The sequence below is a fragment of the Tamandua tetradactyla genome, chromosome 5 (genome assembly GCF_023851605.1).
Source record: "Tamandua tetradactyla isolate mTamTet1 chromosome 5, mTamTet1.pri, whole genome shotgun sequence".
Classification (NCBI taxonomy): domain Eukaryota; kingdom Metazoa; phylum Chordata; class Mammalia; order Pilosa; family Myrmecophagidae; genus Tamandua; species Tamandua tetradactyla.
This window is the reverse complement of record NC_135331.1, coordinates 100,276,212-100,291,187: the sequence shown is the minus strand read 5'-3', so window position 1 is coordinate 100,291,187 and position 14,976 is coordinate 100,276,212. Positions and strand designations below refer to the sequence as shown.

The following is a 14,976-nucleotide window of genomic DNA, read 5'->3' as shown; positions in this document are numbered from 1 at the left end:
TGAATTTATAATTATTTATGTTGCTTATAAAAGTTGGTCAAAAAACATTACAGGGTGTTTTCTGTACTATATTTCCAAGTATATCATTAAAAATTTGAGAATAATCACTCTGTTTTAAATTTTTTTTCTCATCTTTTCAAGTGCTTAATCAGTACTGTGGATGAAAAGAGAGGTATAGTTACTGGCTAAAATCGATTTAAAATAAAAATCAAGAAATATTTACTCAACGAACATTACTTCTTCAATATCCTTAAATAGAATGGATTTTATTATGAAAGGAGTGAACCCACACTTTAATAACTGTTACAGGTTTTTTTTGTTTTTATTTCATGTTACAGGTTTTAAAATTCAAAAAAACAGAATGAGCTAATTTCCACCCCACCCTTCCCTGATCTGGGTAAACTAAGAACTTACCAGTCTGCAAGGCAAAGGACCAAACAATGGTTTATCTTCATCACTTAAAATTCGTTCTGCAGAAAGCATAATATTGTCAAGTTTTGGAATCTTGAAGTCATTTCAATAGAATTAACGTTAGATGAAAAGTAAAAATGAAAACACAGTCCTTCAATTGACAAAATGAGTTCTCTGCTGCTGTGGTTAATTTATAAACTGTCAGTCTAGTATTTTGCCATACTTTTGGTCTCAAAGTCTTTGTTTCATTATTGTCAACCTTCGTATCTCATTTAAAAACAGGATTTCACACAAAATTCACGTCAAAGTATGCTTATGACTTAAAGAGACAGTACTTTTTTTTTTTCTAAAGTAGATGTTTGTTCAATTTATGTCATAGGATCAGGGTACATCAGGTTTGAATGGGACTTGTTTTAAAAACATTTTTACTAATAAATCTTCACAAACATACAGTCCATACATACTGTACAATCAAATGGCTCACAATGTTATCACAAAGTTGTATATTCATCATCATGATCATTTTTAGAACATTTGCATCACTCCAGAAAAAGAAATAAAAAGAAATAAGAAAAAACTCATACATCCCATACCCCTTACCCCTCCCTCTCACTGACCACTAGTATTTCAATCTACCCAATTTATTTCACCCCTTACCCCCCCTATTATTTATTTAGTTTTTTTAATCCATATTTTTTTACTCATCTGTCCATATTCTGGATAAATGGAGCACCAGTCTCAAAGTTTTCACAACCACAGAGACACAACTCTTAATTTCTTACCTATGCTTTGGATTGTATATGCACAACTACTCCAACACATTATGGGCACACGGGGATCCTCTTCATTGGGATGAACCTTTAGTCCCACCTTATAAGTAGCAGTTCCAAATGTTGTCAACATTTCTTTTATGCTTTCAGAATAAGGGTTCCTGAAATGACCATGTAAAGGATTAGTTCAAATAGTGTGCTTAAGAGTTTCTTAAAAGCTCTTTGCTATGTCGGAATTTAACCACTTAAACATGTATAAAGTGATAGTTGTATGCAAGGGGGAATTAAAGTGCAAACTGTCCCTGCCTGAGAAGAATTATGATCAACTTGGGTTAGCAGGAATGAGGCAAAGGGCTGAGAATAGGGTATTAAGGTAACAGTCTATATACTAAACTATGGATTCCTAAACTCCATTCCCCATCTTGCTCTGAGAACATCAGCAAAGAATACCCACTACCGTGCAGATTTAATTTCTCCAGAAAAGAATCCTCAGGGAGAAGCTATACTATACAGCAACATTTAGGGATCCCCAAGTGAAAGACTGATGGCCTATTCAATTTACTGTGAGGCACATGAGTCAGCAAATTCCAACCTGTCCATGAGGGTTCCAATTCCTAATGTCTTATTCTTGAATACTGAATATGAATATTGACCGAAGGGCCAACAGATATTTAAGGAAAGCATCCAAATGTGAAAGAGATAAACCAAAACAGACAAGCAGAAATGACAGAAGAAAACACAGACAATATAAAAGTTAACAGAAACAATGTAGAAAACAGGAAACTGAAAAGCAGAGCAGGTGGGCCAACAGTAAGCTAAAAGTACTACCATCTCAAAGAACAGAGAAACTAAGATGAGAAAATCAACCCCCAAATTCTCAGAACTGAAGGACATGAATTTCCAGATTGAAAGAGTCCATTAAAAATCTGGGAAACATGAATGAAAAAGGTTTACATACCAAAATTATTATAGAGCAATTTCAGAACTCTGGGCATAAAGAAAAGATCCCAACAATTTCCAAAAGCAATTATTTCCTAATAAAGTTAGGAACAAACAAGAACGAGAATAGTGTTTTCTCAATGGATGCTAGAAGTTGGGAAAAAAATGCCTTCAAAATCAAGATGAAAAATTACTTTTAACCTAGAATTCTATACACAAACTATCAGTCAAGGATATGGATAGAATAAACATTTGTTCAGACATGCAGGATCTCAAAAAAATTATCATCCAGGCACCTTTTCTTAGGAATGTGCTGAAGGATACAATTGTGAAAAGTGAGGGAGTTAATTACGAAAGAGGACAATATAGAATCCAGGACACAGAAGGAGCATGGCAAAGGAAAGTCTCAGGATGACAGCTATGCTACTGCTCTGACTGGTCAAGGAGAACAGAAGGCTGTGAAAAGGAGGGTTCCAGAATAAAGATCATCTAACAGATATGAACATTCAGAAGAGGTATTTGTATTTGCTAGGCACATCTATTAACATCTAGGAAAAAAAACCAATATATTCATAGAAAACCTAGTACATGAAAAAAAACAAGGTTATTATTAACCTCAGGAAAGACAAAAATTTGTAAAAAAGGAAATATAATCATAATACATACCTTATATTGGTAGAAAACAGTTATTATAATGTCAAAACCAAAAACTATGAAGTAACTATTGGGAAATGGTAAGAAGTGGATAGGGTTCTAAATTACTAGAACAGAAAGATACTGTCTACAAATGATAAATCAAAAGATAGCAGATTAGCGTATAATTAGAAATATGGAAGCATATATCAGTAGAAACAAACAAAATGACAGAACTGGAAATGGGTGAGAGAGAGGCAGAGGACTGATGCGTTTTTATTTAAGCCTGTCAGTACTATTTTTTGATTTGTTTAGTATGTTCCATGCACAGCTTCTAAGTGGCTTTACATATATTTCATCACTTTATTCTCAACCCCTATGAGGCAGATAACACTATCCTCACTTTACAGAAGAGGGAACTGTGGCACAGAGAGGTCAAGCAATTTGCTCAAAGTCACCCAGGACTATTTACTAAGGGGTAGTCCTGGGAACTGAACCAAGCGATTTGGCTCCAGAATATATGCTGCACTTTGTAAGTAACTGGCTGTGGGGGAAAACAAGGCTGAAATACTCTCATTTTGATCCTGGGTTACTAAGAGATTGGTAAGGCCATACATGGAAATTAGGAAGAACCACAGAATTTGATGGGGGAGATGAGCAGTTTGTATTTAGATGTACTATAGCGTACAGTTAAGGAGAGAGCCAGATGAAGAGGTATAGCAGGGAATCAGCATGCAGAGTAGGAGAGGATGATGAGAGTTAAACATATCACATGGTTCTTAGATTTTTCTATCATTTTACCTGATAAAATAAATATATATTTATCAGAATTTTGATATCAGAATTCAAGCTCAACATCCTATAACATTCTGATTCTTAGTTTGACAAATCATACTCTCATTAATTGCTGACTTAATTTTTCAGTTCTGGTGTGTCAAATTTAAAAGGAATAAAATATTTTACTCACTTAGGATGAAAATCAGGCCTAAACCCTTCAGGAAGCTGCAATTCACCCATAGTTTCTGATTTCTTTGAAGAGGCAGTAGCTATAGAAATAGGTATTTTATACCATTATTCAACAGATGATCATATTTCTATAAATTTCAGTCATACAGATCAAATAAATTTAAAAAAAATAGAAAAAACATTTCCATTAATAGATAAAAACTAGCACAACATCCATACAAAGCATGAAAAAAACTGTTTTGGATGGACTAAGCACTTTTCTCAGTCACCTGCACTTTTTCCAATGAGTATAGACATAAGAACATAACTATGGAAGGTAAGAAAAGGAAGTAGCACTATTTTGTTTCCATAAAAACCAATGACGCAAATTTCTACTCATTTTGCTTTCTCCTGAGGTTGTAAGGGCAGTGTATGGTCTATGAAACTTTGGGAAGGCCTTGGTAATGCCAACAGTGAAATGAGTTAGCCCACCGAGAACTAAAGCTAGCATTTTAATACTCAAGTTACATCTCCCCCACCCCCAGAAGCTCTTCAATAAAATGGGGGAATAAAAATACTTATTATAAACTTCACATGAGTTTGTGTGTTTTTGAGGAGTAAGGAGCAGTATAATAAAGTCTTAATTCAAGACAGAGAAAGTTAAACTGTCAAATTTTAAAATAAGAGGGTTTCCTTTTAAAACACTTTTAAACAGTTTCTTCTGGAAGAACATTTTCCAACAATCTCAGACTTTACAGAAAAATGAAAGCTGGTTATTAGAACTTACTAGGAGTACTTTCTTCTTTCCTAAGAACCTGTAATGCTTTTATTTGCAGAGATATTGTTCTAATCCACTGAGTCAGATTTGGTTGGTCTGAAAAATTTAACCTGCTAGAAAAGATTATAGAAGAGTATTTAGTATTTTATTGTTGTTGCTTAATTTAAGATACAAAAAGACTCCTTAAATGATCATGGGTATAATATTTTAAACACACTTCAAATACTAAAAAAAAAAAAAAAGCTAGGGGAAATGTGTTGCATTAAAAAAAATCAGATTAGATATTTCCAATGGAAACAAAAATCTGTTGTCTTTATGATGCTATTAACATTAGCTATCAAAAACATCATTTTCTTTTCAGTATTGGAATTTGCTACTATTTCTTAGCCATTACAGTTACCACCACCATCACTAACTAATATTTACTGAGTGCTTTTCATGTGACTAGAAGAATTTTATTGTAAGAATTTTACAGTATTAGATTTAATTTCAAAATATTCATATGAAATAGCTTATTTACTGTCCCCATTTTACAGATGAGGAAACTGAGGTTTAGAGCTATGTAACTTGACAAAGGCCACTACAGAGGACAGAACTGACATTCAAAGCCAGTTCTGTCAACTCCAAAGCATGTGTTTATAATCTCTACGCTATAGCTGACTCTCATGGTGTTAAAAAAGAAACTTCAACCACAAAAGAGATAGCTATAATTCAACAAAGGTGATTTCTCCTTATATGCAGTTAATCCTTAACCTAACAATGATTAATTTATTCATCAGCTCAAATCCAGATATGAACCAGCATCATGATATTCTTTTTTTAAAAGTAGAATTACTGACATATATTCACATACCACACAATCCATCTAAAATGTACAATCAATGGCTTTTAGTGATTACATGGAGTTGTGCATTCATCAGCACAATCAAATACTCCAAAATAAAACTCAACACCCTTAGCAGTCACTCACCAATCCCTCTATACTTCCCCAGCTGTACATAATTCTGTCTCCATATATCTAATCTAATTCTGTCTCTACAAATATATTTATATTTACATTTTATATAAATGGAAACATACAATATGAAGTACTTTGCGTCTGTTTTCTTTCACTTAGGATTTTTTTTTATTAGAAAAGTTGTAGTTTTATAGGAAGCTCATGTACCATGATATTCTTTAATCAATAAAAAGCATGAGCTTACATTCAAATCTAATGGTATTTTAATAACATTTTCTGATAGCATATATAGGACACCACAGTTTGAACTCCTAAAACTGAAGAGAAAATCTGACTTTATTTTGAACTGAAAACAAATAGTAGCACAGGAATAAATAGATGAATCATATTCATAAAACTTAAATTAGTATTTGTGTACTAAAAATCAATTGCATAATTTTAAACAGAAACAAAGGACAGATTTGAATAGAAGACAGTTATTGAATTTATATTAAAAATATGTCCAATTCTACTATTAACCAAAAGTACCTCCAAAATTATGAAATGACGAAATTTTCCATTTTAAGCACACCAACAGATTTTCACTTTTGGCCTGACTCCTGAGGCTATTGGCGAGAAAATGGCCAAAAACTGTACTCAGTTTGTTAGAATATTCAATTAAGTCAGTTGAGCCATCCCTGCTCCCTCTGTTTACTGAGCCTCTTAAAAAGTACAGGGGAGGTTACTGAAGAAGGCTCCTCAGTACAGTTATTTAATGCAGGATCACTAGAAACAAAAAAGACACTTAGTTTTCATTATTACCCAGGAATTTAATACGTTCATTGTATTTATGGGTAACTAAGAAACTGCTTACCTTTGGCCTACCCCTTTCTAAAAATGAAAATCATACTTTGCAGGTCTGCTAGAAAAAACTACTATTTTGGAAAATATCTGGAGGACCTTATGCATTCACCTCAAGTGATTTTGTTCTCAGTTTATTATTGTCAAAGAAAATTGTTGCCTTGTTATAAAGGTTTTATGAAACAAATCTTACCTATTAAAAATATTTCTCGGAGGAAGCAGCAGAGGAATAACAGTATTACTCAAACATTCACAAAGGGGACAAAGGAATTCTCCATTTTCTACATCATAGCTTGTATGTAAGCGTAATCTCTGTTGTCTTCGCTGTTCTTTAGCTTGAACGGAATCAAAATACCTTTACAATTAGAGAACATGAGGTATCAAAAATGATGGTAACTGTCTTAATATGAGTCACAATCATCAACATTTTAAATAAAGTGTTTCCACAAATAATCCAAAACTGAAAATCTTAATATGAACCAAATTATTTTAACACTGCCGCTCTGAGTTTTTTAATCATCAAAATGGGTTAACAGTTTGAAAACAGGAAAATAAAAAATGACTGCCTTGCAAACAAATATTCACAAAGCATCAACAGAAATTTGTTGGTCCCAGTGCTGTCTAGCCACTTCCTCAGAGCTGGTAGTTACTTGCTAGGGGCAGCTCATGAAAACTCAATGAACTTGGTGCTAGAATAATAGTACGGGTTTGTAGAAGCATAGAAAGCACCAATGTTGAACAAGTTCAGAGTCATTTCATCTTATCATAGGGAGCCATGACAGTTTTGGGAAGTAATAAGGCAAATACTAAACACCTTCAGAATCAAGAGCTGTTCACACTGGATCAGAAGAAAGGAAGGTAACATTACTCTTCTAGAGTTTATCTCATTGTAAAAACCCAGTTTGCCAACTAATATGGATGCTTATCCCTTCCTTCTTTGAAGGGATGAGGAGAGATTTCAATATAAAGTTATATAACACATTTTATATATTATGATCCTTTATATCTACAACAAAACAAACCAATTTTAATTGTTACTCATTAGAGAATATGGAGACTTTTTCCTTTAATATTTTTAGTTCCTTCTCCCTTTTTCTAGAATGGAGCATCCTTTATTTAAAAATTCAATTTTGAGCCTTCAAATAAATGTCTCAACTAATTTTAAGAATATAAATTACCTTTGCCAACAATGAGCATGCATAACATGCCCACAGCTACCAGTGTGTGTTCCGCAAGACAGATCAGGGTGCATGAATAATGGATCATATTTATCTGCATTATAAAACAAACAAAATACCAAGCATTTAATTTCCTATAACGTGAAACTTCAAATTGTGACATCTTTGATAAGGGCTTGTAAACTTGAAATGGAATGAATACCAATTTACTTCTTTCATTTACGACACCAATAATTTACACAGGGCTGGATCATTTAGAAAGCAGGACTCTAAATTTCATCAACCTGAGCAAATTCATTAAATATCCCTCGATGGTTAACTGGAATTAGAACTCAGTATTTGAGTACATTCAATCTTTTCTTTTCTGTTTTGCATGGGCAGGCACCAGGAATGGAACGTCTCTGGCATGGCAGGCAAGAACTCTGCCTGCTGAGCCGTGGCAGCCCGCCCCATCCAATCTTTTGAACATCTCCCATTTTTAGGGCACTGAGAGACTCAAATTTCCTCCATCCTGAGAAAAAGTCAATTCTTGTTGACTGCCTGAGCTCAAGGTAAAAAGGAATATTTTCATGGGGCTGACTTTTGCTACCTTCAAGGCAGTTGGCTTATAATGATCTATAACAAGAAAGATATTTTAGCAGTATTGGGGCTCTTCTAAGAGGAGATTCTACCTAAAGACACTCATGCAGAGAATAACCACAACTATAGTAAAAGCCAAAATGGCAACAAAATATCTAAGATAGCATTCCAGACCAGAGGGGTCAAAAAAAAAAAAAAAGGTAAGGGCGACAGAATCTTCTGTTCTAGTTCTAGTTTCTTACATGCGAAGTAGAAGAAAAAAGAAGAACCTAAAACGGATGCCTGATTTCTTTTGGAATTTTCTGAATTCTCTAAACAATTTTAAATATTCTACAACATTTCAGAAAGAATTACTCAAGTATCAATTTGCTTATATATTACAACAGTGCAAATGTCACAGCATAAAGAAAATATTTTACAACTTAAATTGTGAAAGCATTTGGAAAATACACTTAAAGTCAGCCAAGGTTTTCTATTCAGAAAAAAATTTAAATAAAATTAGCAATTTTATCCTCGGCCTGGAAAGCTTAATTTATAAAATCACCTAACTCATATAACCACCATGTTTTAACACGAAGCAGACCAATCTTTCTTAACCAGAGGACTTGAAAGCCACAGTATGAAGACTTTCCTTTTTTACAGAGAAGGCAATCCTATCAGTGGCCTTTCAAACTTCCTTTCAATCCTACAAGGTAAAATGTACTTGCTAAATAAGTGCTATGGTTCCTAAGACACAGCTCTTGCTCTCAAGAAGTCCACTGGGATAGCTGAGTCATATATACATATAAAACAAGCCTAAGAGTAGAGATATAAAAGTATCTGTGGTAGAAACAATGATGTGCAGCCCAGATCCCCTGCAGGAATGAAAGACTTATTCCCTCAATTGCTGGAGTGACAGCCCTAACCATCACGTCTCTTTGAGAGAAGACTGCCTTGCTTGAGGTCACAACTCCTTTCACCGATGGCTCACAACGAGTTACTGAGTAGTGTTGAGATACAAAGATCCAGGCCTGCTGCTCCAACTCAGGACAACTCTGAAAGATCACCCAGGACCAAAGCAACTCAGGGTGTGAGCCTTTCTTTCTACTTATTTTTAATTTGGTCCATTTATTTACTTAATATATTTTATTGTGAAATATAACATATATACAAAAAAAGCAATAAACGTCAAAGTACAGTGTCTCAAGAAGTTATGGAACAGATTTCAAAATTTTGTATGGGTCACAGTTCCATAATTTCAGGCCTTTCTTTCTAGCTGCTCCAAGACATTGGAGACTAAAGGATACATCAATATAATGATTCAGCAGCCATACTCATTTGTTCTTCTCTGTTATAACTCTTCCTTCTCCTTTGATCCTTCTCCCAATCTTCAGGGATATTTGGGCTATGCCCATTCTATCTTTTTCATGTTGGAAAGGGGTGTCAATAAAATGGGATAGGGGAATGGAACTAGTTGATGATCTGGTGAGACTGGCCCCTCTGCATTTCAGGACTTATCTGGTCCAGGGCTCCATTTGGAGGTTGTAGGTTTCTGGAAAGCAATTTTAGTGCATGAAACTTCTGTAGAATCTCAAATAGAGCCCTAGATGTTCTTTAGGGTTGGCAGGAATGGTGTTTGTTAGGGTTTGGCAAATAGTGGCAATTAGCAATATCTAGCTGAAGCTTCCATAAAAGAGTAGCCTCCAGAAAAGCCTCCTGATTCTATTCGAACTCTCTCTTGGCCACAGATACCTTATTTTGTCAGAACTAAGGTTCTCTCTTTTGGTCAGAAAGGTGTCACCAATCCCACAGTGCCAGGGCCAGGCTCATTCATGGAAGTTATGTCCCACATTGCCAGGGATGAGGCTTTTCTTTGGATGGCATTATAGCTCAACTTCTCCCTTTGCCCAAGTTTGCTCATTCGTTTTTTTTCCACAGATGTTGATTCCAAGGCTCTCAAATAAATGTCCTGCACGGTAATCTCTATCTCAAGAATCTGTTTTCTGGTGAACACTATCTGTAAGTATCACTATTCTAGATCAAATTCTGGCTCAGTGGGTGGGCCATGGTGGCTCAGCAGGTAAGAATGCTTGCCTGCCATGCCCAAGGACCCGAGTTCGATTCCCCGTGCCTGCCCATGTTAAAAAAAAAAAAAAAAATTCTGGCTCAGTGATTGCCTGTGACATAGGTAACTGTACTATTGTTCTCTCGACTTCTACCCTGGCATTATCATTTCCATGAAACAATATAATTATTTTTATTTCAATGTTAAAAAATTATTAAGACTTTATAAGTGTACTGAAGAATGGGAAAGAATGATTAAGTAACAAAATATGTAATGATATATCACAAAAACTTTTCCTTGAATTCCTGCTATTTACCAGTTGTATAATTCAGGCAAGATACTTAATTTTCCTGAGGGTTTACACATCTGTAAATGAATTCCTAATATACAGTTTCTGCCTAAATTTGTCCAAGCCTATGGAGTTAATATTAGATTAATAAATTTCTGTGTTTCACCAAGCACCCTAAGTGGCGGTTATTATTAACTGGGTGGATGAGGATCTTGATGTGACTTACCTGGATCATGAATGAATTTACTTCGGTTTTTTGACAATACAGTTGATCTTTGAACAAATGCTGCCAAGACCATTGCCCTGCTTTCCACCTTAACCTCTTGTTCCTCTTGACACAATATACAGGTAACAAACTGTCTCTGTTCAGGGACCCATGTTTGTGCTGGGCCCAGTGCTGTAAGCGTCATATCTGAAACCACAGGGCTGCAATAAAAAGGTGATAAATAGAATTAATGAATCTAAGAAGTTTCTGTATTCATAATATATTAATTTGCAACATACTACTCACAAAACAGTAGACCCCAGGTATGTCTATATTCATTCAATACACAGGGTTTTGGTGACTTAAGTGTTCAAGTCTTTCATATGTATTAAAACTACCTCCTTTAATCTTTCCAGCAATCCAATATGAAACAGAAGCCAGAAACTCAGCTAGCTGAGCCCTGGGTACTCATTCTTTTATGAATGTTATGGGCCTTCTGTATGATGAAGTTCAAATACACACATGAATTATCTATTGGCAGAGATATGTTCCTAAACTTGAAATAGTAATAAAGTCAGATTTCTAAGATTAATTTCTCTAACGTGGGAGACCCAGGTTCAATTTCTGGACTGTGCACTGTTACCCTCTTCACACCCTCTTCAAAAGATTAATTCCTCTAATTGGAGGAAAATTACCTATCATAAAATTTACCAATCAACCCTACTAAATTACCTGAGGATTACAAGTGCACTTATTAAGAACAACAACAACAAAAAGCAAAATTGCACCCCCAGTTGAGAACCATTTATCTGGAGATTAAAAAATTACTTAAAATTTATTATTATTTTTACCTATTATCAAAAACAGCAGAGGTAGATGCATCTAGTTCTAATGTCTGTTGAAAGAGTTCTTTGTTCTCATCAATAAAATGCCGCTGCATCTCAGACATCTGGGCCATGATCTTTTCTCTGCGCAGTCGGGCAATCTCAGCTTTTCTCTTCCTCTCAGCTTTGTCTTTGTCTCTTGAACTCTGAAATTATACTTCACTCAATGAGACCATTAAATATTAAATGCGCATTTCTTTCCAAAACAGAAATAAATTATTCTACAAAGTTACTTATTTAAACAAGTGAAAAGGCTTCTTAATCAACCTAACATATTAAAAAACAAAAAAACGCTCACACAAAAAATAACTGGACCAAAAAAAGCTACAACAAATAAATATAAACAAACAGCAACATGTTTCTTAGAATTTAAATGTTTGTGAATAATACCAATTTAAGTGCAGATAAATTTAATTTGTTTATAGTAAACTTGCTACAATTTTTCAGTATTTCCATACTTTACTTCTTATACCTCTTCCATTATGGTTCCTTCTGTCTCTGCCACAGGACTGGTGGATGAACTTTCCCGTATCTTCTTAATAGCATTAAAAGTCTACAAAAAGAAAAGTATCAGCTATCCTGAAGATATGAAAGCTTATCAAAATGAACAAATAGCAAATATTTAATGTTTCACACAAAAAGCAGACAATGTAGGAAATTTTACCTTTAATATCCACCTAATCATATCTTTATGGACTTCTAGGTAGGGAGCGTTTTGTAGCGTTTCCAGCATTGCTAGAATGCTAGGAGAGTTGTTTGGTGCTTCACCAGGTTCTAAGGTGGAAAAGTAAAAGGAGTAATAACTAAATAATATGTGAGGGAAAAATATAAAAATCAAGTCCATATTCTCAAGAGAATATTTAAATTTAATATTAGCTAATTCATTTTTCTGTTATTTTAATATTTTTATTGAGAAATCTTCACACACATACATTCCATACATGGTATACAATCAATGGCTCGCAATATCATCATTTAGTTGTGCATTCATCACCATGATCATTTTTTCGAACATTTGCATCATTCCAGAAAAAAGAAAGAAAAAGAAAAAACTCATACATATCATACCCCTTACCCTTCCCTCATGGATCACTAGTATTTCCATCTACTCAATTTATTTTACCCTTTATCCCCCTTATTATTTAGCTATTTTTTTTAAATCTATATTTTTTACTCATCTGTCCATATCCCACATAAAGGAAGCATCAGACACAAGGCTTCCACACTCTCACAGTCACATTTTAAGTTGTACTGTTACACAATCGACGTCAAGAATCAAAGCTACTGGAACACAGCTCAACAGTTTCAGGTACTTCCCACCAGGCATGCCAATACAACATGAACTAAAATAGGATATCTATATAATGATAAGAATAACCTCCAGGATAACCTCTCGACTCTGCTTGAAATCTCTCAGCCACTGAAACTTTGTCTCATTTCTCTCTTCCTCCTTTTGTCAAGAAGGCTTTCTCAATTCCTTGATGCCAGGTCCTGGCTCATCCCAGGATTTCTGTTCCTCACTGCCAGGGAGATTTACACCTCTGGGAGTCATGTCCCGTGTAGGGGGGAAAGCAATGATTTCACGTGCTGAGTTGGCTCAGAGAGAAAGGCCACATTTGAGCAACAAAAGAGGTTCTCTGCGGGTGGCTCTCAGGCTTAGCTAATTCATTTTTGCAGCCAGAAATGTCCAATTACTGATTTTCTTGATTTAAGTATTGCCATCCTGGCTAAATACTCCTCTTTTCTAAAAGGGGAAGAGATTCAACTAGGTGATCTTTTTCTTTAATTAATTAATTTTTTAATTTTTATTTTTTTAACTTTTTAATTGTATAGTATAACATATATACAAAGCAAAGAAATAAAAAAGCAATAGTTTTCAAAGCACTCCTCAACAAGTAGTTTCAGGACAAATCCCAGAGTCTGTCATGGGTTACCATACTACCCTCTCAGATTTTTCCTTCTAGCTGCTCCAGAATACAGGAGGCTAGAAGGCATAAATATTTTTTTATCATTACAATTGACTTTTTTCTTTCTTTTTTTTGTGGAAAATAGCATATATACAAAAAATCAATATATTTCAAAGCACAGCACCACATTTAGTTGTAGAACATATTTCAGAGTTTGACATGGGTTACAATTCCACAATTTTAGGTTTTTACTTCTAGCTGCTCTAAGATACTAGAAACTAAAAGAGATATCAATTTAATGATTCAGCAATCATACTCATTTGTTAAATCCTATCTTCTCTGTATAACTCCATCATCACCGTTGATCTTTCCAGCCTTCTCTTTAGAGGTGTTTGGGCTATGGCCATTCTAACTTCTTCATGTTGGAAGGATTGTCACTAATATGGCATAGGGAGATGGAACTATCTGATGTTTTAGAGAGACTGGGCCCTCTAGATTTCAGGACTTACTGGTCCAGGGACCCGTATGGAAGCTGTAGATTTCTGGAAAGTTACACTAGTGCATGGAACCCTCGTGGAATCTTATATAATGCCCTAGATGTTCTTTAGGATTTGCTGGAGTGGTCCTGGTTGGGGTTTGGTAGGTGATGATAGGTAGCAATGTCTAATTGAAGCTTGCCTAACAGCAATCTTCAGAGTAGCCTCTTGACTCTATTTGAATGGTCTTGGTCACTGATACTTCATTAGTTACACCTTTTTTCCCCCTTATGGTCAGGATGGAATTGTTGATCTCTTACAGTGCCAAGGCCGGATTTATCTCTGGGAGTCATCTTCCACGTCACCAGGGAGACTTTCACCCCTGGATGTCATGTCCCATGTAGGGGGGAGGTAATGATTTCACTTGCAGAGTTGGGCTTAGAGAGTGAGGCCACATCTGAGCAACAAAAGAAGTCCTCCAGAAGTAACTTTTAGGCATACCTATAGATAGGCTAAGCTTCTCTGCTACCTACATAAGCTTCACAAGAGTAAGCCTCATGATCGAGGGAAAAAAAGAGTAGGGAAAGGCTTGTGGGGAAAAGCAGTTTCCCTTCTTCCTTTCATTAACTTTAAATATAGATGAGGAAAATTAGAGATGAAGCAACATGTGGGACTACTTCCTCTCCATTCTCCAACTGGAGTACCTAGTATTCTCACAGTCATTTTCAATTTAGGAAGAAAGGAAGAGAACATGACACTAAACAAAATTATAGAAATAATTCTTTGCTCTCAAGGGATTCATAAACTCCTATCATATTACCATAAATTCATTTAAACACCTCAGCAAATGGTTGATTACAGGTCTGGGGCAGGGAAAAGTACAAGATGAGCCTGTAATATCTTTTGTGCCAGAAAGCTAAGTGATGCTCAAATACTAATAGGATGAATCCAAAGAACACAGCTTGAACTGACTCCCACTGACCAAACCGGGCACAACTTGAGCACCAAAAGGAATGATTACAGCTGACTATAAAACCTTGAAACAAAAAGTCCATAGGTAATATTAAAAAGAAGGCCTAAACAAATGAAAAAGATCCACATTTGTCATCATTCCAGGTAACAGTTATTAGACCAACTGCT

At 35.1% G+C, this 14,976-nt stretch overlaps 1 protein-coding gene across 4 annotated transcripts in view; it reads right to left on the bottom strand.

The window, feature by feature from the left end:
• Positions 1-14,976, bottom strand: part of UBR2 (ubiquitin protein ligase E3 component n-recognin 2) — a 165,647-nt gene that overhangs the window by 22,896 nt on the left and 127,775 nt on the right. For 3 of the 4 annotated variants that reach the window (XM_077161820.1, XM_077161818.1, XM_077161817.1), the window contains exons 27-36: positions 12,118-12,227; positions 11,926-12,006; positions 11,421-11,599; positions 10,591-10,790; positions 7,453-7,546; positions 6,468-6,629; positions 4,486-4,589; positions 3,721-3,799; positions 1,194-1,342; positions 415-470 (exon numbers count right to left, since the gene is read on the bottom strand). In XM_077161820.1, the coding sequence (XP_077017935.1) occupies positions 415-470; positions 1,194-1,342; positions 3,721-3,799; positions 4,486-4,589; positions 6,468-6,629; positions 7,453-7,546; positions 10,591-10,790; positions 11,421-11,599; positions 11,926-12,006; positions 12,118-12,227 (1,214 nt within the window). The remainder of the gene's footprint in view (positions 1-414; positions 471-1,193; positions 1,343-3,720; positions 3,800-4,485; positions 4,590-6,467; positions 6,630-7,452; positions 7,547-10,590; positions 10,791-11,420; positions 11,600-11,925; positions 12,007-12,117; positions 12,228-14,976) is intronic. The other variant, XM_077161819.1, reaches the window with a different exon arrangement.